Genomic DNA, 23,256 nt, shown 5'->3' with positions numbered 1-23,256 from the left:
AAGATGACAGAAGAGCCCTTAATTAAAGTGCTTCCAGTAGCCATCTACTCACCTCTGGCCGACATCCACCCTGGGTCAAGAGCCACTGTAAGCACGCCAGGTTGCCGGTGGCTGCGGCGTCATGCGCCGGACTGGCCCCGTTGTTGGCCAGACAGTGGCCGGGCAGCCCAGCCTCCTCCACCAGGAAGCGCACGCAAGCCAGTTTGCCCGCCCGGGCTGCGTGGTGGACCGGGGAGGCTCCCAGTGAATCCTTCACGTCTCGAGTGAGCGATTTTGATGCCAATTGCGATTTGAGAGTTTGCACGTCCCCCTGCCTTGCGGCCAGCAGCGTCCGCTCCCCTTCGACGACCATGGCTGCTGCAAGATGCGCGACGACCACCGCCCCCTCCTGATTCCTTCCTTCCTTCCTTCCTTCCTTCTTCCTCCGTCACACTTGAGTTCGACTGCTTCACCGCGGGGATAACCTCGGCGTTTGGAAACCGTTCATCACACTGAGCACTCAATTTCTCTCCGGATCCACCCAAAGTCAATCCATTATTATGCGTAGTTTCAATTTAGAAAGTGACCTGCTCTCGAGCGCGCGTCTTCTTGCAGGATGGGGGCGCACCTGTTGCGCACACCACTTATTTGAACGTCATTTAGTCCTTCAGCCTGTTTGTTTTTCAACAACTAAGTCGTATCATGTGCTTCAGAGAGTATTTTTCCTCTTCTGGCAGATGGCGACATGGGACTGAGCGACTGTTAAATAATCCATCAAGGGGAGGATCGCTGAGCCTGTTATAGGTGGTTGCTTTCTGAAAATCGGCTCACAATTTAAAGGGCCAGTGCGAACATTGTCGCGCAGAAAGGCGTGTGGGGGACTTAGGTCATATGTTTACTGTGCGACTGGCCACAATCCATGCCAATTTGTTTGATTAAACTATCGTTTCTTTTAGAGTAAAAAACCCGTTGCCGGTCCATTCATGTGATGTAACATTATATGGCTGTGGCAACAAGGTCACTGTTTGCACAGGAGGTATGGCCACCTAGTGGCTTATCGTTTCAATCAACGCTCATAATCTTATGCGTATGCATGCCATTTCCCCTATTTCCAGTTCATGTAACCAAACTAAGCATTTCAGGACAATATATGTTAAAATAAATGGTGGCAGCTATAAGAGGTACAAAATATTTTTTTTCTTGGACCTAGGTTTGGTCTACATGTCCTAAAGAAGCAATTCAAAACTTTTATACTCAATAATAACAAATAAAAAAAACTAAATTCAGTGATTCCAAACCAAGGTGCCTAGCACAGTAGTGTTCCATGAGAGGAGAACATGCAGTGGATAATCCAATTACACTTAATTTATCTGAAAATGATATAATGTATTCATTACAAATATATGTTTGTTCAGTTTGCTATATGCCAGCAATTTATAGTGACAGGCATTACAATTAAATGCTCTGTAACAATTAGATGGCAGAAGGAACAATAAACATAACCTGGCAAGTGCCGGATTGAACAGTAAAACAATATAGTGGAAACTACCCCCCCGCCCCAAAAAAAAAAGAATTTCAGAAGGGGTCATAAACTTTTTCATAGCATTATGCATTGGATCTCATTAGGGTGACCATAATGTGTGTAGATTTGCAATACATTACAACATTTTCCATATAGGGATTAAAAAGGCCTTTGTAATTTTGTACAGTTCACAAACCCCACAAACTTGAACCCTCAGGATGACAATAAATAGAATAACATCACTTAAACACATTTTGTCACAAAGGGCATCATTGAAAACTGTGCCAAACAAATCAATATCATGCAAGCGACTACTTGAGGTGGTGACTAGCCTGATCACTAGTTTTGAAATCAGAAGCCAGTAAATAGTTTGTTCAACAATTTTTTTCATGTATTTTAAAGGAAGGATTGGTAACAAATGCTTGAAATATCTAATATCTTGTGAAGACAATTTCAAAAAAACATGTCAAGTCAACACACATGATTTCTCTTCGCGGGACACATAAAAGGATGGTGCGGTCCGGATCTCGCCCCCGGGCCTTGAGTTTGACACCTGTGCCGTACAGCAATAGATTAGCCAATTGTTTGGTGCGTACAATTTGATAAAATAAACATTCATCATATCATCAACTGCATAAATATGAAAAATGTATAGATTTATTTAGATGAAGTTGCAAATTAGTATGGCATTTTGAATTCTTTTTGGATATGTAGACCAAATCTAAATTATTTTGTGCACTACTTATAGCAGTGAATTTATTTAACATATCTGATGCTCCCATGATCAGTTTGACCTCGCCTGAGTGCATATTAAACATGTTGAACACGATAGGACACCTGCAAAGTTAGCCAATGTAATTCTTTGCGTCACCAAACGGTGGCAGGATAGCTTAAAAATCAGGAGCACAATTGTACTGTATTCTTATACGTCACCTGTAGTCACTGGCCTCTTTTCTTGTTGTTGGTGTTGTTGTTGTTAATTTATGTCCATTTATTACAATTCGAAAACTGCCTTCACTGAATATTTCAATAACATATAAGCATGTCACATATAACTGCTGTAACAAATACAAATTGGCGAATTAAACTGTTTCCTTAATTAAGGATTTGTACTGATTTATCTGTATTTGAAATACCTAATGTAAAGGCTACCCAACTCAGTCCAATACAGTATTTAACTTTAATTTTAGAAGACGTCTTTTGGTAGCACGATAAATGTGCCGCATCTTTTCCCCTCTGCCTCCTCATGCAGTCGGATTATCGTGAAGGATGGGGTTGGGGTGCACTTTCGGGCGCTGTTAAATGAGGGGTGGGGGGAGTGGGGGGCTTCTATATCAGACTCGTGCCTGACGCGTGCCTCTCCACACCATCTGTCACACAGGCCCAACTGTCATTTACACCTTGCACCAGTGGGATTTCTGAGCACGGAGGGTGGGGGGGGGGGCGGGGGGGGGTTATGATTCCCACGAGAGCCTTGACTAATTGTACAAGAAAATGGACAATAAGGACTCCCTGGTGGGACTCACAAGCACGCGTCATAAATAATGCAAAAAACGCTCTCTGTAAATAGTACACTGACATATTTATTTTACAGTGAAATTGTTCGTGTAAATGTATATTTGATAAGCATAGGAATATCTTACCAGAATGCACTCGTGTGTAGCTGCCACACTGGTCTGTCTTTAAATTTTAGTGTAAAACAGAGTAAACTGTACTTGCGTGGATTGTATTATTTGTGCGTGTGTATCATATACAAAGCTTTTATCGAACATGACTCCAACTCACATGCCACTTTTTGTGACTTCAGTACAGTACCGTCTTGATTACTCAAAAAATTCCCATAAGTGTACTCTTTGACTTCACATTACACCCTATTTGCAAATATATACTTTCTTTTATGCCATTAGATTGTTAAATGTAATGTTGTAAATGCTTTCTATCACTTAGCTCTCACTATGTGTATGTCAATAAATACCTATACGAAATAGCATGTGCTTTTTAATATTACTTTGTATTTGTACTGAGGTCCGGACAGAGAGCCAAAAGTATGTGGTTTAATCACGCTCAAATGTCCCATGCCCCCCCTTATTCAGGAAGTATCCAAAGTCTGTACTGGGAAGGTAACGGTTTTGCTCCTCGGCCTAAGAAAGATGGGCTATGTCTTGCACGCGTCGGGCTCGCGACAGTTATTCAAATTGCACTTAATTATTCGAGGCGCGTATGCTCCCCCCCCCATTTTCTTTTGTGTGCTCACATCTGCTGCGTACTGCCTACGCGGGAACGTTCAAACCAGGCCATTCTGGCTCAAGTTCACGCTGCTTCTACCATTCTTGTGGCGGGAACAAGCTGCTCGAACCACTTTGAACAGTTGAACAGACGCCCTAAATTCGGTAGAGCTTATAAAATGGACCGTTTGAATTCCACTCGTAGTTGTGAATATCTCCCATCAACGAGTTTATTGTGGTGTCAAGTTCAAATCTCAGCATATAGGGCAGCCATTAGTGGTGAATTGATATTTTTTGACAGTACTATATGCTCTCTAATCATCTTGTCCATCTGTAGCGTGCAGCTGCTTGGCGCGTGCCACGCTCTCCTCCATTGTTGCTCTTGCGTGCGTCCACCTGGGCGCGTGCACGATGAGCCCAGGCGCACAAAAGACATCCTGTCTGCCGTTTAATTAATATAATGAGTTATGCAAAGCATTGTGATTAGTCCTGCAGAGTGGATACGAAGTTATCACATCTGTTCAGAAAGTATACAGTGAACTTAATGCCACCGAAAAAGAGTCCACACCACATAATATTTATTAAAAAAGAAAAGAAAGTAAGAAATAACACAATGACACACAAAGCAAAATGACTTTATTCACTCCTCTCATCCTTGACACCCGCCTTTGTCTAAATGTCTGTTATGACTGTTTCCATTAGTAGGCCCAATATATAAAAGTAAACCTACATTCTTTTAAGGTTTTACTCGTGATTTATACATTCATTATATTCCCTTGGAAGGCTTTTATTTGTAAAAATGAATGGTACTGTATTAATCGCTTCCCTGCATTTATGGAACAAGCCCACAGAGCAGAAGTCGATTCTATTGATGTTATAAAACAACGCCTAATTTATGCACACATTTGCTTTACTCCCCGAAATGTATGCATACCTGATCCTTCAGCTTGATTTAGAGAAATATTTATAGCCAACACACACGCTATAAAGCGGATAGCCATTCGGTAGGTCATTTTGTTATTTGTAATCATCACTGAAACATTCGCACTGTTAAGTGAAACTATATGAATATCTTTCATTTCAGGCCGTTCTGTCACGATCTTGAAGTGCCCCTTGAACTTACCACGCAGGCGTGAAGTGTCCCCCCCCCCCCCCCCACCCCCAACAGCGAGCCGGTCAACCGTGATCTGCAGTGAGAAGAGCCACAGTCAGACTTTCTCACACTCACACGCACTCATTCAGCACACACCCACTCCCACGTCGTCCTGACGGGGCACGCAGGCGGGAGCATTTCTAAGCGCATGCACGTATTGCTGAGATGCGAGACCATTGATTATAATATAATTTCCTATTCAACATATCTTATTTCAATTCATCCATCCATTTTGTCATGCATTTTCGAAAATGGATTAAATGGGTAAATACAAGCATGAAGTCAGGTGTCTGCTTTCTACGCGTGGCACGTTCATTCGAATTGAAATGTGTCAAAATTGTATATCTGCAGAAAGCTAATTTATTACCAAACACAATTAAGCCAATGTACTCGCTATAAATGCAGTCCCATGCATGCAATATTTCCGCAGCACACGATATAGGCATTGCATAATCTATTATAACATATGAGCACTGCATGTCTATAATATCATTGGCAAATCTATGCAAAACATATAAAAAAACACCTTACCACTACGTATTCTCGCAGCAGAGCGTCTCCTGCAGCCCTCACACGTTGGATGCTGCACACATATTGAGCGCCCTTTTCCTCAAGATTGTCAAGGCTCATCCACGCGGGACGCGTCCACGCTGTGGGCGTACACTTCGATGGAGGCCACGCCCTCTCACGGCTCCGCTCAAACGCAGCCCGGGAGGCTCTGTGCAAACTCCATGCAACAATGCAACTATGCGTTCTATAGTTCAACATTTTAAAATGTGAATTTACTCATGCACTATATAGATCAGGTCAGAAATAGTTTGAAATTGTGATTTGATTTGATTTTGATCCTGAATATGACTATTTTATTGCATATTGTCCGCATGGATGAACGAATAAAATCTGAATCGAAGTATCTGCTTTTAAAAAGACGAAATGCATACTTTTCAAATAATTTACCAACGGGGGTGTTACAGTGTTCACTATGAGAGTTGTATTTTGTTCTCATGTTGCTAAAAAATGTTAACCAAAATTGTAACAAAAACCTCCTTGAGGATCTGCAAACTACAGCACAATTGATAAATATTGTTACATTAAAAATACATTTGCATTATCATCTTGGATTATTTTTATATTATTATTATCATCATCAAAGTCATTATCATTGGAGCCCATTCGATTGCGCATGTGTTACCTAATGTTACCATATTTAGACTTTGATGGATTTCCTATCAGTTTTATTTATTTATTTTTTTATTTTCATGCATTTTTTTGCATTAGAAATGATGATACCTGACCTGCACGCATTCGTTAATGTCCCACCGGGCAGCTCTTAATGACCCCCGTAAAACTTGGTACAAACCATCTGCTACATGCCTTTTGTTTGCATGGCTCGTGCTATCCTCGTGCACTTCAAGTATCGCACAATGGAGGTGAATCTAATACCCCCCTCCCGCCCCAACACACACATACACACGTCAAATTACAATCTTTGTACCGAAATTTGAACGAAAAGCAACATAATTTCTGTATTTCAATTGAAGACTGTCTTACACTTGCGTCGACTTGTAGGTGCCACCACCAGATGTTTAGGTGCGTCACGCAGCTTGGCTTTTGGCTTGGCGAGCCATCTTTTGAGAGATTCAAAATCCTGTCTGGACCCTCCCTCGATCCAAACTAACGCCCAATTCTAGGCTACAGTGAATGTGTTTGTGTGATAACCATGCACGCAACCCACGCCATCCGTGATGCTTCTCATTGTGTCTGCAGGATATCTCCACCCACCTTTGTCGGTCACGTAATTTGTTTGACCCTCCAGTATTAATTCTGTCCAGACAGTAGTTTGTGCTTTTCTCTCTTAAATCTTTATTCGAGTTGTTTTGATTTAATTTGAGCAGCATTTGCCATCATAATGAATTAAATCGAAGCCGTTCAGAGCAAAGACCTCCGCCAAGGCTGAACATTGGTCAACTGCTAATGACAGAGAAGCTCTTATAAAGAGGAATTATTAAAATCATGAACCATGAATATCAATTACAACAACATGATGTTGAATGCTATTTTACACAGTGCGTTACATTATAGCAAATGGAATGGAGTTTTGAACAAAACCTGGTTTAACTTTATTACAGTTGTCATTTTGTGCCTTTCAATCCTTAGCAAAATCGCAACAACGAATATATCTATATCTATATCCATATCTATCTATCTATCTATCTATCTATCTATCTATCTATCTATCTATCTATCTATCTATCTATCTATCTATCTATCTATCTATCTATCTGTATATATATATATATATATATATATATATATATATATATATATATATATATATATATATATATATATATATATATATACACACACACACACGACGTCGCGAGGGCAAAAAAATTAACCAAACCATGATCAAAAAGGGGGAAAAAATACAAACAATAATACACTCATTTGACAGATTTCTGACTTAAATCGTTTTGACGTCGTTTCATATTCGTTTGAAGTTGACCGCGACGCCTATATGGTCCACCTCGTGCATGCATGACGCAAAAGTTGTGCAGCAGATGTTTAGTGCAAATGGCGTGGTTTTAGGCTTGGGAAGCTCCATTCTACAATTTGATAGGTTCCGATGTGGTGTCGCAGATAAATGAGCAAACAGCGTTTTTTTTTTAAATCTCTATATCAACATGTACGCTACTTATTTCTTGTTTCTCTTTCTATACGAGATTTATTTGATTTACGCTACAAGAAAAAAAATGCCTTTACAAATATTTTTTTTTTGCACTGTCAAGGAGTTATTCATTTAACGATATATGTTTGCAGTTTGCAGTGTAGTACATCACCTGAGACCATCTGTTTGGCCTGGTGGGCCTTCCGGGAACATATTCTTGAAAAAATATGTTTGGGTTGATTTCCACTTCAAGTTTGATTTTACTGACTTACCGCCATTGGGTCATTCCGGGACAGAAGGATGATATAGGCGCTTTTTTAAAAGGACCATCTATTTTATTTATTAGAATGTTTTCTAAAATCAGGTTATTAACAATAGAAGCATTATACATGCCACTCATTCATCACTTGTTTTACACTCAACCATGACATGGTTCACTTTTTCGGAGATATTTTATCTGGCAAATATATTTTTCTGCGTTTGGCGCATGCCTGTTATACTCAGGCAGGCACTTGAAAAATATGCATTTTCAAAATGTTGCTGAATGTATTCTTTACAATCAAATAAAGTAGAGCCATGCAGTCTGTCTCATTTCATTTATTTTTATTTTTTTACATGTGATATTTATGAATCAAAATGAAGCAGGATGCAGTGGCATCTGTGAGACATCATCATGGGTGCAGTGGGAAACGATCCATTTTCACATATTTTGTCGAATGTTAATATTTATTAATTTCACATTTATGTCTGTTAATCTATCTATGCCAGTAACGCATGGCAGAAGATACAATAAACCTGTTTATCCACTTGTAACAACAGAATAACTAGACGTGGCTTCCTGCAAGTATATATACGGAATAAGCTTTTTGTTTAAGGTCCGTCAATTCGTAAGTAGTAAGGATGAAATCAACTTTATTTCAATATTCATAATTTTGTGACATTTACTTCTATACTCAAGGCAGGGGTGGGGTGGAGGTGTGAGGGGATCATGAGCTATTTGTTGTTTTAGATCAGGGGTCTCAAATTCGTGACCTGGGGGCCATTTGCGGCCCAAAGGATGATACTTCATTTTTAGGACAACTACAGCTACATTTTGTCTGCGTGCAACTCAACCACATGCTTCATAAAGGATGCAACAAAATACCTTGGTAAAAGATTTAGCAAGAACAAGCTTGCAATTGTGTTTTGACTGGTTGTGATTGTATTTTAGGTTGGGTCCTTGATCAGTTGGTCAGTTGCTACGGTCCTTATGTTGTCACTTGTTATTGTTATTGTGTCTTAAGGCCTAGACGGACCAAACGGACGTCGGAGGTCGCGAAGCGTCGTGGCGTCTGATTGCGCCGTCTGATTGGTGTAGTGATCACCGTCGTAGTGTCGTAACTCGTCTGTAAGCGTCTGGTGGGCGTTTCAGCATGTTGAATCGTGACATTTAGTCACTCTGATTGGCTGTTAGCTAGCAAATCAGCGAGCACCAACAGGACCTGACAAATGCGGATAAACAGTGAGCACGGCGTTGCTGCCTTAATCTTCTTAAGGCCCTGATACACCAAACCGACATCGTTCTTGGTGTATCAGGGCCTTTGCAAGTACAAGAGCGAGGGTTGACAATGTAAGTATTTCACGATACCGTCAAGAACGTGAGGGTTTACTTTGGGTGGGAGTTCATCATGAGCGAAGAATATAGTTGCATGCATTGTTTATATTTTTATAATCCGCCCCAGGCCAATAGCTTTCCGGTTGAAATTTTCTAACCATGAGAAATATTGACTACCGCCACCGATGGTATGGAAGGGTATTACATCTTATGCATGCGCAGAAGGTACTTTAATGGTCAGCGTCGCTGTCTGTCGTTGCGGTGTCTTTTGCCAGCGTGACGTGCCGACGGCCGGCCCGGCGCCACAGGGGGTAAGCGTCGGTCACTGTTGGCCAATGTCGGATTGGTCTATCTAGGCCTTTATGGCCTGATGTCTCTCAGTATTTAAGCTCGAGTTGCTCAGTGACATGTTGTCAGAATGTCAAGTTTCCTCCCATGGCTTCTGTATCCAGCCCTGCTCTCTTATGTTACTTTGTAGTTTTTGTATATAAAGACTCTCTGTTTTTCCACTTCCATGTCCTGTCTGATTCCGGGTCCAAATTTTGCTCCTCACATGGCAGCATGTTCTGACCTCTCATGGAACTATAGCAGACTCAGACACAATTTCCCAAGCGGTCCACGCTCAGGGAGCACCGTTCAGCAGACATAAGCAACTCCTCGGGTGAGATCGTGGAATCTATTCAGAACCTTTCCACCACCGTCAACACGATGGCTGTCCAGCCATTATCCAGCACTTTGGCGCAAATGTCACCACCTGCTCCAACCCATCCATCTTCTTCGAATCAGGGATGATCGTCTCACCGGCTGCTGCTCCACTTTTTCACCGGGAACCCAACATTCCGTCACCCAAACATTATTCCAAAAAGTTAGGAGCTTGCGGCCAATTCCTGCTGAACTGTTCCTTTGTCTTCGAGCAGCAACCTAATGTGTATCCGAACGATTGCGCAAAGTTGGCCAATGTTATCAACTAGCTACGGGGATGATCAGAGTGGTGGGCCAATTCCTTGCGGGAATCAAAGTCACGGCGCCTGCGTGTCACGTGAGGATTATGTTCTTGACACCGATTGGCTGTCGCCAACGACGGATGAACCGGGACCATGTGGGTCGATTAAATATCTCAGCTCTGTTCAGTGCCATTGGTGGAATCCCCCTAGAGACTGTGATTTTCTGACAGCGTACAATCCGCGGCCGCCGCCCCTTCCTGTTCCAGGCGACTCACGACTTGCGTCCGCTCCCCGTTCTTAGTTCGGCGGTGCAAGTGCTGCAGGCGCACTCCCCCCAGGTGTGGCCTCCCAAATGGCTATTTAAAGACCTGTGTGACCTTCATGTCACACTCCTGAAGCCGATCTCCTCTAGCGCACTCAGCCCTCCTTCCGAAAGGTGCTGAAAAATGTTCCAGGCTCTCAAGGTCCCTGATCCCCAACCCTTTCTTCCGACTTCTACCGGAAGTTCCCTCACAAGCTGGGTGGTGCCCCTCGAGGGGAGGTACTGTTGTGACTGATTGTGATTGTGACTGTGTTTTGGGTTGAGTCCTTGATGTTTTTAGTTGCTTTGGTCCTTATGTTATCATCTTTATTGTTTAATATTGGGCATGGCCTGATGTCTGTCAGTATTTAAACTCGAGTTGCTCGGCGACATGTCAAAACGTCAAGCTTTCTTCAATGCCTTCTGCATCCAGCCCCGCTCTCTGTTATTAATTTGTATTTTGGTGGATAGATACTCCGTTTTTTCCATGTCCGTGCTGTGGTTACTCCATTTAAGTTAAAAAATTTGAGTTGATTAAAAACAACTTTCTCAACAATCTTGGTCAAAAAGGACGATTTGAAATGGCTGTATCATTCGCGAACAAGACAGTGTCCAATGTCCCTCTTTTTAGAAGGGGCTTGACGGCAACTGCTTTCAGGGGTTTAGGAAACTTGCCTGACTCAAGTGAGCAGTTGATTATTTGCTGTAAATCGGTGTGAACAGATTTCACAATAGTTTTGAAAAGTCCGATGGTATTGAGTCAAGATAGCTAGTTGATGGTTAAAGCTGCTGAACCATTTCCACTACAGTTTTTTTCATCACTTGTATCAAATTCTGACGCGCTAATTGAGTTATTCCTTGTGATTTTAGGTGTTGCATCACTTTGTAATTTTGCTGATTTATGCTGATATTTGACCTCGTGGATTGTACTTTTTCACTAAAGTAGTAAGCAAATTCACTGCCTTTATCTGTTCAGAGGTGCTCTGGTGCCATTTGATTTGGGTGATAAGTGATTTATCATCCATCCACCCATTATCTGAACCGCTTATCCACTGCAAATAGAGTGCACTTATTGTTGAGGTTCTTACTAATGATTTCAGAAAAGTGTTGTTGTCTAGCCCATATATAACGCTTTGTTAAAATTACAAATACCTCTGGTGTGCTTGGAGTTGGCAATTGGACTGCAGTCACTGTATATTTGTGTAGCTGGCTGATGAGAAATGTTGATTATCAACGCACACACACATAGTTGAAAGTTAATAAAAGAAAAGAAAATGGCATTAAACGTGAAAAGGTGGTTTGTTTTCTAGGAATAAAATGTCAGAGTTGTAAATATTATTTCGTAATCGTGTTCAAACAATTCTAAATTGAATTGAATGATTGCCATTGTTGACATGGCAAGGGCTGCCATACTAGCCCCCCCAACCCCACCCCCGCACCCCGCGCAGCCGCGCTCGTGTCAGTCTCATGCCACTCATAACACCAAAGCACTCGCATGCTCTCAAAATCGACAGGTTGCACATATACAAACATATAGACTATAGTACCGAAACATCCGTTTCATTGGAGAATTATGATTTTCAATTGATATAACTTTAGAGCTCTGGTTCATTTTAAACATGTAAAAAGTCATTGAGGATTTTTTATATACTATTTGGAAGAATAATTTTGCCAATTGCTGTGTAATACACCGCAATAGCTTGCCTAAAATATAAAGATAAAGATACCGCCACCAACCCCCTCCCCTTTATGAGTCGCCGGAAGCCCCTTCATAATTCAACTTCTCAGCATGTCGTTCAACAAAAGATCACTGTGGTCTCGGCTTGCACAGATGGATACCCACGCTGAAACTAGGACAAAAAAGCCCCTAACCGAAGCCCCTTGCTCTTTTTTCTCTTTTTTTTTTTCTTTCTTCTTTTTTTTTTTTTTTTCTCCAATGTTGCTTCACGGAAAGGGGCTCGTTCCCATGCAGACTGGACGTGGCAGTTAATTGGGGCCCCATGGGACAGGACGCGTGCAAAACGGTGCAACTCATGGCCAAGACATGGCTTGGAACCGAGCAATGCAGCGCGTACTTGGCATAAACAATTATTCAATTGAGCATTTAGGGTTGGGCTTACTGTGTAATAAATGTTTTTGCGCCACGAATTCATAACAAATGGGCTGCCCTCCCCTTTTTCTCAACTCCAATTTGTGCTTTCAACATATAGGCAATGCATACAATTAGACGTGCGAAAGTCCTGCATGTCCTGCAAATCTAAGCATTTTCAGATTCATATGTTACACTCAAAATATTTTTTTCCGCTTCGACGGTGCAACATGAAACATACATGGTAATAATAATATAGACTGGGGGGGAAAAAGAAGAAAATAACAATGTGCAATAGATCTCAGGTGTAACATTAAGTCGCCATTTTGTCATAAACTCAATTGTCGTTTTATTGTACTGGGGAAAACGTATAAAGTCGACCTAAATCCGATACGTAAATGATGGCCGTGTCATCGAATACGCTGCTATGTTTGTTGCAACATTTTTCATACGTTCATAAGCAAGTCTTATAGTAGCCTATTTTGCCCGCAAGGATAAGAACTGAGTCGGGAGGATGCTGATGACAGAGAGACGTACAGGGTGGGGGTGGAAGGGTTTGTCGGAGCACAATCGGGGCGGAGGGGGTGCATGGTGGCTTGGGCAGTGGCGGCTGATTCAAACTGTGGCTTCCCATCTGTTGCGTGGTTTTGGCGCGTGCCGAACGCGTGAGTCTCAAGGCAGCTAGAGTTTGGACTCGGTGATAATAACGCATGCAAATCTACAATAATTCACTATTTAGCCATTTTACATTTATTAGATTTAATCGGTGGCAAAAATACTGCACGCTCTATACTGAACTTCAGTAGAGTTTAAAATATAGGCCTGCTTGAAGGCTGGTAAAATTATAGGGAAGTATATATTAGAGTCATGTCCGATACCGTTTTTCCTGTACAAGGTCAAGTGAGCCTATCACAGCTTCGGGTGAAATGCGGATTACACCCAGAACTGGTCTCCAACAGTCGCAGGGCACACTCACAGACGAACGCCACCGTCACTGAGCAGGAACCGATCCCAAGCTGCCCGCCGACAAATCGGTCGAGTGTAACACCGGGGGTGTCAAACTCCGGTCGTCGGGGGGCGCCCTCCTGCATGCATGTCTTAGAGGTTTCCTCCTGCAACACACCTGATTCAAACGATCGTGATCGGGATCAGGCGACTGCAGAATTTGCTGATGATCTGATCATTTGAAACAGGTGTGTTGCAGCGGGGAGAGATGGAAAACAGGCAGGACCGGGGCCCTCGAGGAATGGAGTTCGACACCTTGCATGTGCACTGACTACGCCATCAACGACTAAGCATTTGAGTAGAAGTTTAAATAATAATAATAATAATAATAATAATAATAATGATAATGATAATGATAATGATAATGATAATGATAATGATAATGATAATGATAATGATAATAATAATAATAATAATAATAATAGATACCATTTAATTAGGAATTACAAAACTATAAGAGGCCAATGCCTGCTCGACTTTTAAATAGTGTGTTCGCGTTGTTTTGCTAACGTTGTGAACCGAGTAACAAAAATGAACTTAAGTGATCATTTACTGCGTATATTTCGTTACATCTCACTATAGTCACTACTGCTCTGTTGACATGTCGTATACGTTTTAGGTTCATGCAAATCACATGGGCATATAACTCAAACCCCAACCACAATTGTCAATCTGTGTGTGTGCGCGCGCCCGTGCGTCCTTGTGCATGCGTGTGCGAGCGTATATGTTTTTGTGTGTGACACTGCAACTCAGCGTCACTTTTGTACTCACGTCACTATAACTACGCCCCCCCCCCCTCCAACCCCTGACCACCCCCAGCATAGCAGCAGCAGCAGCATCTATGTATGCAGGTAGACACTGTTGTTGGCATTGGCAACAAGCTTCTGTGGGGGTTCACAAGCAGATGTTAGATGGCGTGGCGTGGGTTTATGCAATTTAGGAATCATTTAGTCTATCTTGGAAACAAATAGTCTTGTGTGCATTGTGTTGTTGTGACAGTTTGAATAGGCTGTAATATAACACGTACGGGGCCTAGAATATTTTCATGTTATGAACCTAGATTTATTGAATTCTAATATGTATTTGTCCGTCACAGAAGTATGGCAGTTTGTGTATGAGGGACCCCTAAAATTCACCAACGCCGAATGAAAATAAAGGAATCTTGCACCGAAATTGTTGTTGTTGTTGTTGTTTTTGTGTGAGTCGTTTGCAACTTGAATTAAAAAAAAGTGAACAAAATGTGCTTTAGGCCTATCCTGCAGCAATTTCACGAATGATCTCTGCATACCAGCGCTTGACCGGAGGACCCGAGAAGGACAGATGGTCCAGAGAGGAGCGCATGTCATTAATTCATTTCCCAAAGGGCTTGAACCCCCACCCCCCCTCCTCCCGAATCAAACCGCGCAGCGGCTTGGTGTCCCGCCCATGTGACGCACTGGGGCCACATAAATAGGAGGCGGCGCAGCTCCGCAGCACACTTCATCTCCGAATTCGAACACCTCTCACAAGCACAAGTCCCCTCAAAATATGAGTCCCAGCATCACTTCCGAGGCCAGCCAGCCTCTCCCTGTCAGGTCCACCGTGGCCCAGAGGAAACAAGCGCACGAGCTTAGAAAGGTAAGAACAAGAAAAACACTGCTCATGTTTTCATGACTTGTGCAAACAATGCGATTGAATAACACGTACCCTTCATTACCTCTTCCAGACTCTCAAGCCGCTGTTGGAGAAGAGAAGGCGTGCTCGTATTAATGACAGTCTGAGCCATTTGAAGAGTCTTATTCTGCCCCTGGTTGGCAAAGACAACGCGCGCTACTCCAAGCTGGAGAAAGCGGACATTCTGGAAATGACCGTCCGCTTCCTCAGGGACCTTCCCGCGTCTCCCGAAACAGGTGAGATTAGTTATCAAATGCATTCCGAATAATAATAATAATCACAACCACAAAGTTTGCGTGATTTGGTATCTCATGATTGTATTTTCTTCCGATTCAGATCCCGCAGAAAGTTACAGAGAAGGCTACAAAGCGTGCCTCCAGCGGGTCTCCGCTCTGCTCCCTCAAACCAGCCTCAACCAGGACGCGCGTCAGCGGGTCAGCGACTTTGTGCGGCGCTCTATGTCCGCCACAGTCACCCCGTCCTGCCTCAACTGCTGCGCGCAGACCTCCAGGGCATTCCCCCACATCCAGCAGAGGCTGCTGAGCCTCAAGTCCGGCTTGAGCTCCATGAGGGCCGACAGCCAGTCTCAGTCTCAGCCGGAGGTCCCGGCTCTCCGCGCAGTGCAACAAGTCCCGCCTGCCATTAGCGCTGACATGTGGAGGCCCTGGTAGATTAAACGGACACTTATTTAATGCCTTATTTATTTCGTGATGATCCACTGAGCACACGCAGTGAACAGGAGGAATTGTGGAAGTTGCGGTATAATTCATGTCATCCAGCAAGTTATTCATTTTGGGTCAAATTGAGCACAGATCCCCAAAAAGCAGTATAGTTTGCAACGTTTTATTATTGCAATCCTCTTTGGGGTTTCAAAGGCACGGGTTGTCGACAACACTTTTGTAAAACCCCAAGGGTTACTCGTTTTGAGGTTTGCACGATGGACTTAAAAGTATTTTGGTCTGTGCAAAAGAATAGTCTGTAGACACTATGTGTTGAATATGTTGAAAGCATGGAAGTCACAAAAATGTGATGAATGAGATGTTGTATCACTGCATGGAAAGTCAATAAATGCGTATTAGTAACACACAAGTATTTTCTGGTTGGATTTGTGCTTTATTGTGTCATAAAAAGCAGATAATGAACGAGATGTTGGGTTTAGGAAAAAGGCGGCAAATGCATAAAGCCACAGGTCAACCTAAGCCCATTGATGCTGAGAGCAGCTGCTCTATTGTTGCTGCATGAGGCGCCTCACTGCTTGCCGCCAATTCGGTGGGAAGAACACATGAGGTCATTGCATGGCTGGCTGTGCACGGCCCCAAAACACACTCCAGTGTGACTTCATGCAACAGTTTTGTCATATTCATATCCAAGTCCAAAAAAATCAAATTAAAAACAATAACTACTGTACTACTTATCATAGGAGTATTTTATTAGCGCAAATGTTCAAAGACAACAGTGTACAAGAAAACATTACTATTCCATATATATTTGCAAGAAAGTCAATGCTATGTAATTACTTGGATTTCTGCATTCAAAATAAGCATTTTTGAGTTCTCGTTACTCAATAAGCTTTCATCATCATCAACTATATGTCTTGCAAAAAGAGCTCTCAGAATACCTGCAAGTAAGCATTGTTAACTTGTATGAAACCGGAAAGGGTCACAAACGTATATCTCGAAAAGCCTTGCTAGTCATCACTTAATGGTAAGACAAGATATGTCAAGTTTATGTGTAGCCAATAAACCTTTTAAAACACAAATATTGGCAGTATTTGGGTTTTTAAAAGCCATATAAACATGCACAATAACCCAAATATGCCCGTATTCGTGTTTTTAAAATTCTGAATATAATGCCCGGTTTACTCCCTTTCTAACCGGAATACGCGTGTCTGTTCACGGCAATCGGAATATCCTGAATGCGCGGGACACTTTGCGCATGCTCAAGCACAAGGAATCTTGGTCTTTGAAGTAGAGGAAGTGCTTGTAAGCGCGGCATCCTCGCCGTAGCGAGCCTAACTTGAATACAGTGATTCCTTTGCGCATTTTCACAGTAATTGCCGGAAATACGCAAGCGGAGAGGTAAACAATCATGGCGAAACTCGAGAGGCGCAACGCAGTGGCACACTTTTGGAACGCGGAGGAAACCGACTGCTTTATTCCTGTGGTGAGTGACATGAATATAATGTTTTATTGACGGTAGCAAGTAACAAGTGGAAATGACTTCTATTTGCGTCACAACGTCCGTGCGTCAAGTCAAATTTATTTATATAGTCTTTAATCACAAGAAAGTCTCAAAGGGCTTTACATGCCCATAGTTGACAAAATATCAACGACATCCTCGGATCTCAACCCCGAGGAAGGCATGGAAAAACTAAAAAAAAAACATCTGGGGGAAAAATGAAATACCTTGAGAAGGGACCACAAATGGGGGAATCCCCCGGGATGATCAAGGCTGCAATGGATGCCAAGTGGACAACATTTAACACATATTATGATGCTATACAATGTTGGTTAAAATAATGTGAAGGTCAAACAAAGGAAGTGCTGCAGGAAGATGACTTCGGGGAAGAGGGTCCCAGCCCAGTGCCCAGTTGGTCAATGCAGAGATCTCCATAGCAGCGCCTCCGAGAATGTGGTCAGCCTCCGGTCTTGTAGCGATCAGTTGCTGTGGAATCCAAACAGCACCTCCAATTCAGTCATCATCACCAAATTCACAAGCCTGAGAAAAGGGGGCAGAGAAAAGTAAAGAAGCGTCAGTAAAGAGGCCAAAACAAATAGTTTAACTAAATGCAAAAGTATATAAATAAGTCTTGTCGTGTTTTAAACATTTCCAATGAGGTAGCGCCTCTAATATCCATGGGTAGGGAATTCCAGAGCACTGGTGCCTGTAGGTGCCTATAGGCGATTACTATTTGTTCCAGACGGACAAAAAGGCGGACGGCAGAAGGGCACCCCGTATGCAGGCGAAAGGTGATAAACGGACTGGAAATTTTTGTAAAATGCCCTGCTCTGGCTGTTCATATCATGGCTGTTCAAGTCATTACAAGGGCAAATTCCTATCTTCCCTCCACTGTGTAGGAAATAAGATTGCTGCTAACATGATATTGTTGCTAACATGAGGACCACAGTTGGTGTTGGTGCTGTTCATATTTTTTTTAAAGTTAGTTGATAGACTGGTCAGAGAAGTCACTAATTACAATGACAATTACACTGAAACCGGGCGGCACGGTGGACGACTGGTTAGCACGTCCGCCTCACAGTTCAGAGGTCGTGGGTTCGATTCCGGCCCCGCCCTCCCTGTGTGGAGTTTTCACGTTCTCCCCGCGCCTGCGTGGGTCTTCTCCGGGTACTCCGGTTTCCTCCCACATTCCAAAAACATGCATGGTAAGTTGATTGGACACTCTAAATTGGCCCTAGGTGTGATTGTGAGTGCAGATGTTTGTTTGTCTCTGTGTGCCCTGCGATTGGCTGGCAACCAATTCAGGGTGTCCCCCACCTAGCCCGAAAACAGCTGAGATAGGCTCCAGCAGGCCTTGTGAGGATAAGTGGTATAGATAATGGATAAGCGGAATAGATAATGGATGGATGGATGGATTACACTGACACCAAGTTGCTTGCACCGCTGACACACATGCACATCAAAATAAAAGCAGCGCATAAAAAAAAAACATGAAACTGAGGCACTCAAAGTGATTCAAATTAAAAGGCCTTTATTTTAACATGGCCATTTGAAACAAATGCCAAGCGTTTCAGCCTTGGTAGGCCTTCGCCAGGGCAAGCTCAAGTGGACTAGCATCGTATTGCTATATAAGTAGGTCACATGGTCTATGTGGGCTGGACACATGCAGTCAGCTGGGGCAAAACATCCATCATAAGATGCACCTTTATACCCACTCTACTTTTAAAAAAAATAATGAAAAAAAGAAAAAAAGAACATATAGAAGCCACTCCTTTGTATAAGCCGCACCTATCTTTGTTGAAAATGTAGATATTTACTCCACTTACGGAATGATGTTGAACTCTAAATGTATGGATTTACGGTTTTGGATTTGCTGGATTTACACCTCTGTTACGCCGTTGCGAACCCCCCGACATGCTTCCCACCCTTCTAAATACTTGTTATACAACAAATTTAACTTTAAAAATGCAAAACGAAGACTAAATACCAAGCTGCAGGCTGTGAGAGGAACGTGAGCTTCAACCGCGGTAGCGGACGATTACAACGGACCGTACGCTAATAACTACGTTATAGTTTTGATTTTTATCATATAATTGACTGACCTTAGCTAGAATGCCGTAGTGTAATTCATCCAAAGGTACAATCCTGCACTTTTAAACGCTTGTCGTGTGCAAAGCGAAGGTGGCACTGCTGCTGCTGCCGCTACTTCTTTGTTGCGTCCTTCTACTTCTTTTAAAGACAAAGAAGAAGCACGGTGGCTGGAGGTAATCATGCCTTAACTTTCTCTTTGCACAATAACATCAACAAGGTCCTTTGGATAAAATGTAAGGTGGGATTCTAGTTAAGGTAAGCTGTTTTAAGACAAAATGAACAAACACTTTAACATTTTATTTGCCAATGTATCGTCAAAGGTAGCCGCGCTGTTTATAAGCCGCATGGTTCAAAACCTAGGAAAATAGTAGCGGCTTATAGTCCGGAAAATACGGTATTAAAAAAAAATCACAATTGACAATTAATAAATACAATTATTTACAATATCCTTTTCCAAAAGAGACCTTAAAGAAAAAGGGATCAAATCCAGTTCACCATTGAGACCAGGGAACTCTGTGGCTCTTAAAGTATAAATCCAATAGTAGGAGTTAGAGTCTTTTTAGTCTGTCACCTCCCCTTACGGACTCACAAATATGTTCTTTAGCATAGGCTTTTAAAGTTGTATTGCAATGATTTGAATTTTTATAATGCAGTGTCATAGGGTATAGAGGGTTACAGGTCCTTATGGCTTGTTTGTGCTCAGCAAGTCTGGATCTAAATTTGCGCTTAGTTCTACCAATGTAGAAGCAGGTTTTTTTGAAGTCCTGCGCTGATCCCTACTGAAGGACACCAAAAAGATATTTTGGAGAAAACTCAAAACATACGAGAAGCACTCCGGTATGCTTTTATTGCTTAAAAGTGTCATTATGTGACATTTTAGTTTGATTTTCTAAAAGCTGCAATAACTGTGGACAGGCCGGATATGCTACTTTGCCCAGATGCGCTGTAAAACTTTACGTTCATCCATGAGTTCGGTGGGTTGGGGAAAAGAAAAAGGAAACTCAGAAAACACATGAGCCGTGATTGGTCGCTACCTGAGCCCTGAGCAACTGTGATGCCATTTTCAGTTGACAGAAAGTGGCAAAATGGCCGTCCCCACAAACGCAATATTAATCAGAATGATGTGTTTGGACTAGTGAAGGCGCACAGAACATATTATTGTAAAGAATATTTTTGGGTTGACTTTCTCTTTAATAATTTGTTTTTATTTGGTTCTGTGCTGGTCTGTCGAATTATGTCCACGCGAAACAGGTTCGTGGCACAAAAAAGGTTAGCAACCACTCTACTGTGCTGAAAAAATATGAATGATGTCATCTACTAATTGACTTCAACTCAACTTTGATCACATTATAGACAAATACAAAGAATCTGTAGTCGTTCCACTCATACTGTACACACCAAATGTGATCATGATTAGTTTATTTTTCAATTCTTGTGGATTTTCAGATGATCTGTTCTTTAAGTGGTGCAATTACTGGCAGCGGGTCTTTGATATTTTTTATTCTGCTCTGCAATTACAAAATATTCGTGTAGTCCTTTTTTTTTTTAACCAACCTGTGTCAATCAATCTGGGCTGTAACTCACATGCTCCTACTATACATTCAACACTTGTTTTTTTTCCATCTCCGTAATATTGCTAAAATTCGTCCACTTCTGTCGATCAGTGATGCAGAAATTTTAATCCACGCGCTTGTTACGTCTTGCCTCGATTATTGTAACGTTCTGCTCTCTGGTCTTCCCGTGTCTAGTATTAAAAGTCTGCAGTTAGTCCAAAATTCCGCAGCAAGACTCTTGACAAGCACGAGAAAGTTCGATAATATTACTCCGATATTAGCCAATTTGCATTGGCTGCCAGTCCACTTGAGATGCGATTTCAAGGTTTTGCTACTTACCTACAAAATACTGCACGGTTTAGCACCTTCCTATCTCGTCGACTTAGTGATACCATATGTTCCAGGCTCCAGAGTGTTTCCTATTCGGGCACAGATGCTTTGGAATGCCCTACCCGCGGATATTAGAGGCACTACCTCAGTAGAAATGTTTAAAACACAACTTAAGACTTATTTGTACGATTCTGCATTTAGTTCAACTGTTTGTTTCGGCCTCTTTACTGCCGCTTCTATTCTTTTTCTGCCCCCTTTTCCCAGGCTTGGGAACTAGGTGATGACGACCGAATTGGAGGTTGCTGTTTCGATCCAACAGCAACTCACTACTACAAGATTAGAAGCTGACCACATCCTCGGAGGCGCTGCTATGGAGATTTCTACATTGACCATTGGGCCCCTGTTCACCTCATCGATGTCATCTTCCTGCAGCACTTCATTTGATTAACCTTCACATGGGTTTAACAAACATTGTATAGTACTATAATGTGTGTTCAATGTTGCCCACTCGGCATCCATTGCAGCCCGATCATCCTGGAAGGGAGATTCCCCCATCTGCGGTCCCTTCTCAAGGTTTCTCACTTTTCCCCAAATGTTTTTTTTTGAGTTTTTCCTTGCCCTCCTGGGGGTTAAGATCAGGGGATGTCGTGTATACGATCTGGTGCATTTGTGAAGCCCTTTGAGACGTTCCTGTTGATTAAGGGCTATATAAATAAATTTGACTTGACTTGACTTGTTTTCCACGAACATGAAAATATTAAGAATCTAACAAGCCTATGACTGTTCATACACACTGAGCTGTTCTTTTTTAGTCATACCAGCAATTTAACAGTTTAGTCTGTCTTCTTTCATGCCTCACCCATTCTTAATGACTAACTGCAGCTTTGAAGATGACAGGATGGACACAAAACCACCAACTCTAACCAACACTGTGAAAAAAGTCAGGTGGCGTTTTACTCCTGTTTCCCTCGCCCCCTCCTTCATCCCAAAATCTGCAGCATGCATGTGACTCTTAATTCCTGTGAAGTGTTGGGACCTTGAGAGACAAAAGCTCCCTGTTATCCAGCCTGCACAGATGGGTTACAGACGCCCAATTTACTTGAAAAGACAAAAGGGGACTCTAACCGACGGCATAGAATGGGAGAAGAGGTGGGACGCCCCTCCCCCTCAAAAACCAAACCCCTACGGTCCCTGCCCTTCCATTAATCCCTCCATCCCAGCGGGACTGTGTGGGGCGCGTGCAACAAGTGTGCCTCTCAAAGTACTCACCATTGCATCGAAACCATTAAAGAAGATAATACAATATGTATGCACCAATATACAATACCAAATCATTTAATGGCTTATAGTCATACTATGAAAAACATGACAAAACAGTGCTGCAGCATTTAAAGAGGAAATCAACCCAAACACATTTTTTTCAAGAATTTGTTCCCAGCAGGCCCACTAGTTGAAACACGGCATTCTGATTAATATTACTTTTGTGGAATAAGACTTTAAGCAGCTAAATCCACCCATGTTTAGACACCTCAGGGCTCAGGTAACGACCAATCACTGTTACCTGAGCCCTGAGCAGTTGTGATGTCATTTTCAGTCGACAGAAGTGACAAACTGGCTGCTTCCAGAGAACGGGTGGATTAACTCTTATTCCACAAATGAAAGATTTATCAGAATGCCATGTTTCAACTAATGGGCTCGCATATTCTTGAAAAAAATGTGTTTGGGTTGACTTCCCCTTAATCAAATAATATCAGCCACCTTTTAAAACCACTTTCACTTATCCTTTATCCTAATGTAATCCTAATTATCCTAATGTTTTGTCAGATTTTTACAGTGAAATGTAACAGTTTCTGGTATGGGTTGTGGGCATTTAAGATTTTCCGACATTCTATTGGGCCCAGAACGATTTAGCGATTTGGGACCGAAATCGTGATCTCAAACAACGCTATTTCGAGATCGCCAAAGATG

The 23,256-nt window shown here is 42.3% G+C and overlaps 2 protein-coding genes across 4 annotated transcripts in view; one reads left to right on the top strand and one right to left on the bottom strand.

Moving 5' to 3' along the window:
- The window catches only part of espn (espin), a 39,996-nt gene extending 39,243 nt beyond the window's left edge, over positions 1 to 753 (bottom strand). For all 3 annotated transcript variants that reach the window (XM_086052298.1, XM_086052306.1, XM_086052316.1), the window contains exon 1: positions 53 to 753. In XM_086052298.1, the coding sequence (XP_085908424.1) occupies positions 53 to 352 (300 nt within the window). In that variant the 5' untranslated portion in view covers positions 353 to 753. The remainder of the gene's footprint in view (positions 1 to 52) is intronic.
- Positions 754 to 14,986: 14,233 nt separating this feature from the next.
- On the top strand, positions 14,987 to 15,807 carry LOC147152760 (transcription factor HES-2-like). The gene is made up of 3 exons (XM_086044398.1): positions 14,987 to 15,100; positions 15,189 to 15,372; positions 15,473 to 15,807. Exons 1-3 carry the CDS (start codon positions 15,011 to 15,013, stop codon positions 15,805 to 15,807), a joined length of 609 nt encoding a protein of 202 aa, XP_085900524.1. The 5' UTR covers positions 14,987 to 15,010.
- The last annotated feature ends 7,449 nt before the right edge of the window (positions 15,808 to 23,256 follow it).

Source organism: Filicampus tigris, chromosome 1 (genome assembly GCF_054856515.1).
Source record: "Filicampus tigris isolate MCC_2025a chromosome 1, RoL_Ftig_1.0, whole genome shotgun sequence".
Lineage (NCBI taxonomy): Eukaryota > Metazoa > Chordata > Actinopteri > Syngnathiformes > Syngnathidae > Filicampus > Filicampus tigris.
This window is presented reverse-complemented; position numbering and strand designations above follow the sequence as displayed.

Bases quoted from the DNA above. Each gene is read 5' to 3' on its own strand.
- LOC147152760 (XM_086044398.1), top strand. From the start codon at position 15,011: ATGAGTCCCAGCATCACTTCCGAGGCCAGCCAGCCTCTCCCTGTCAGG. The intron at 15,101-15,188 runs GTAAGAACAAGA...TACCTCTTCCAG, and splicing joins AAGCGCACGAGCTTAGAAAG to ACTCTCAAGCCGCTGTTGGA. The intron at 15,373-15,472 runs GTGAGATTAGTT...CTTCCGATTCAG, and splicing joins TCCCGCGTCTCCCGAAACAG to ATCCCGCAGAAAGTTACAGA.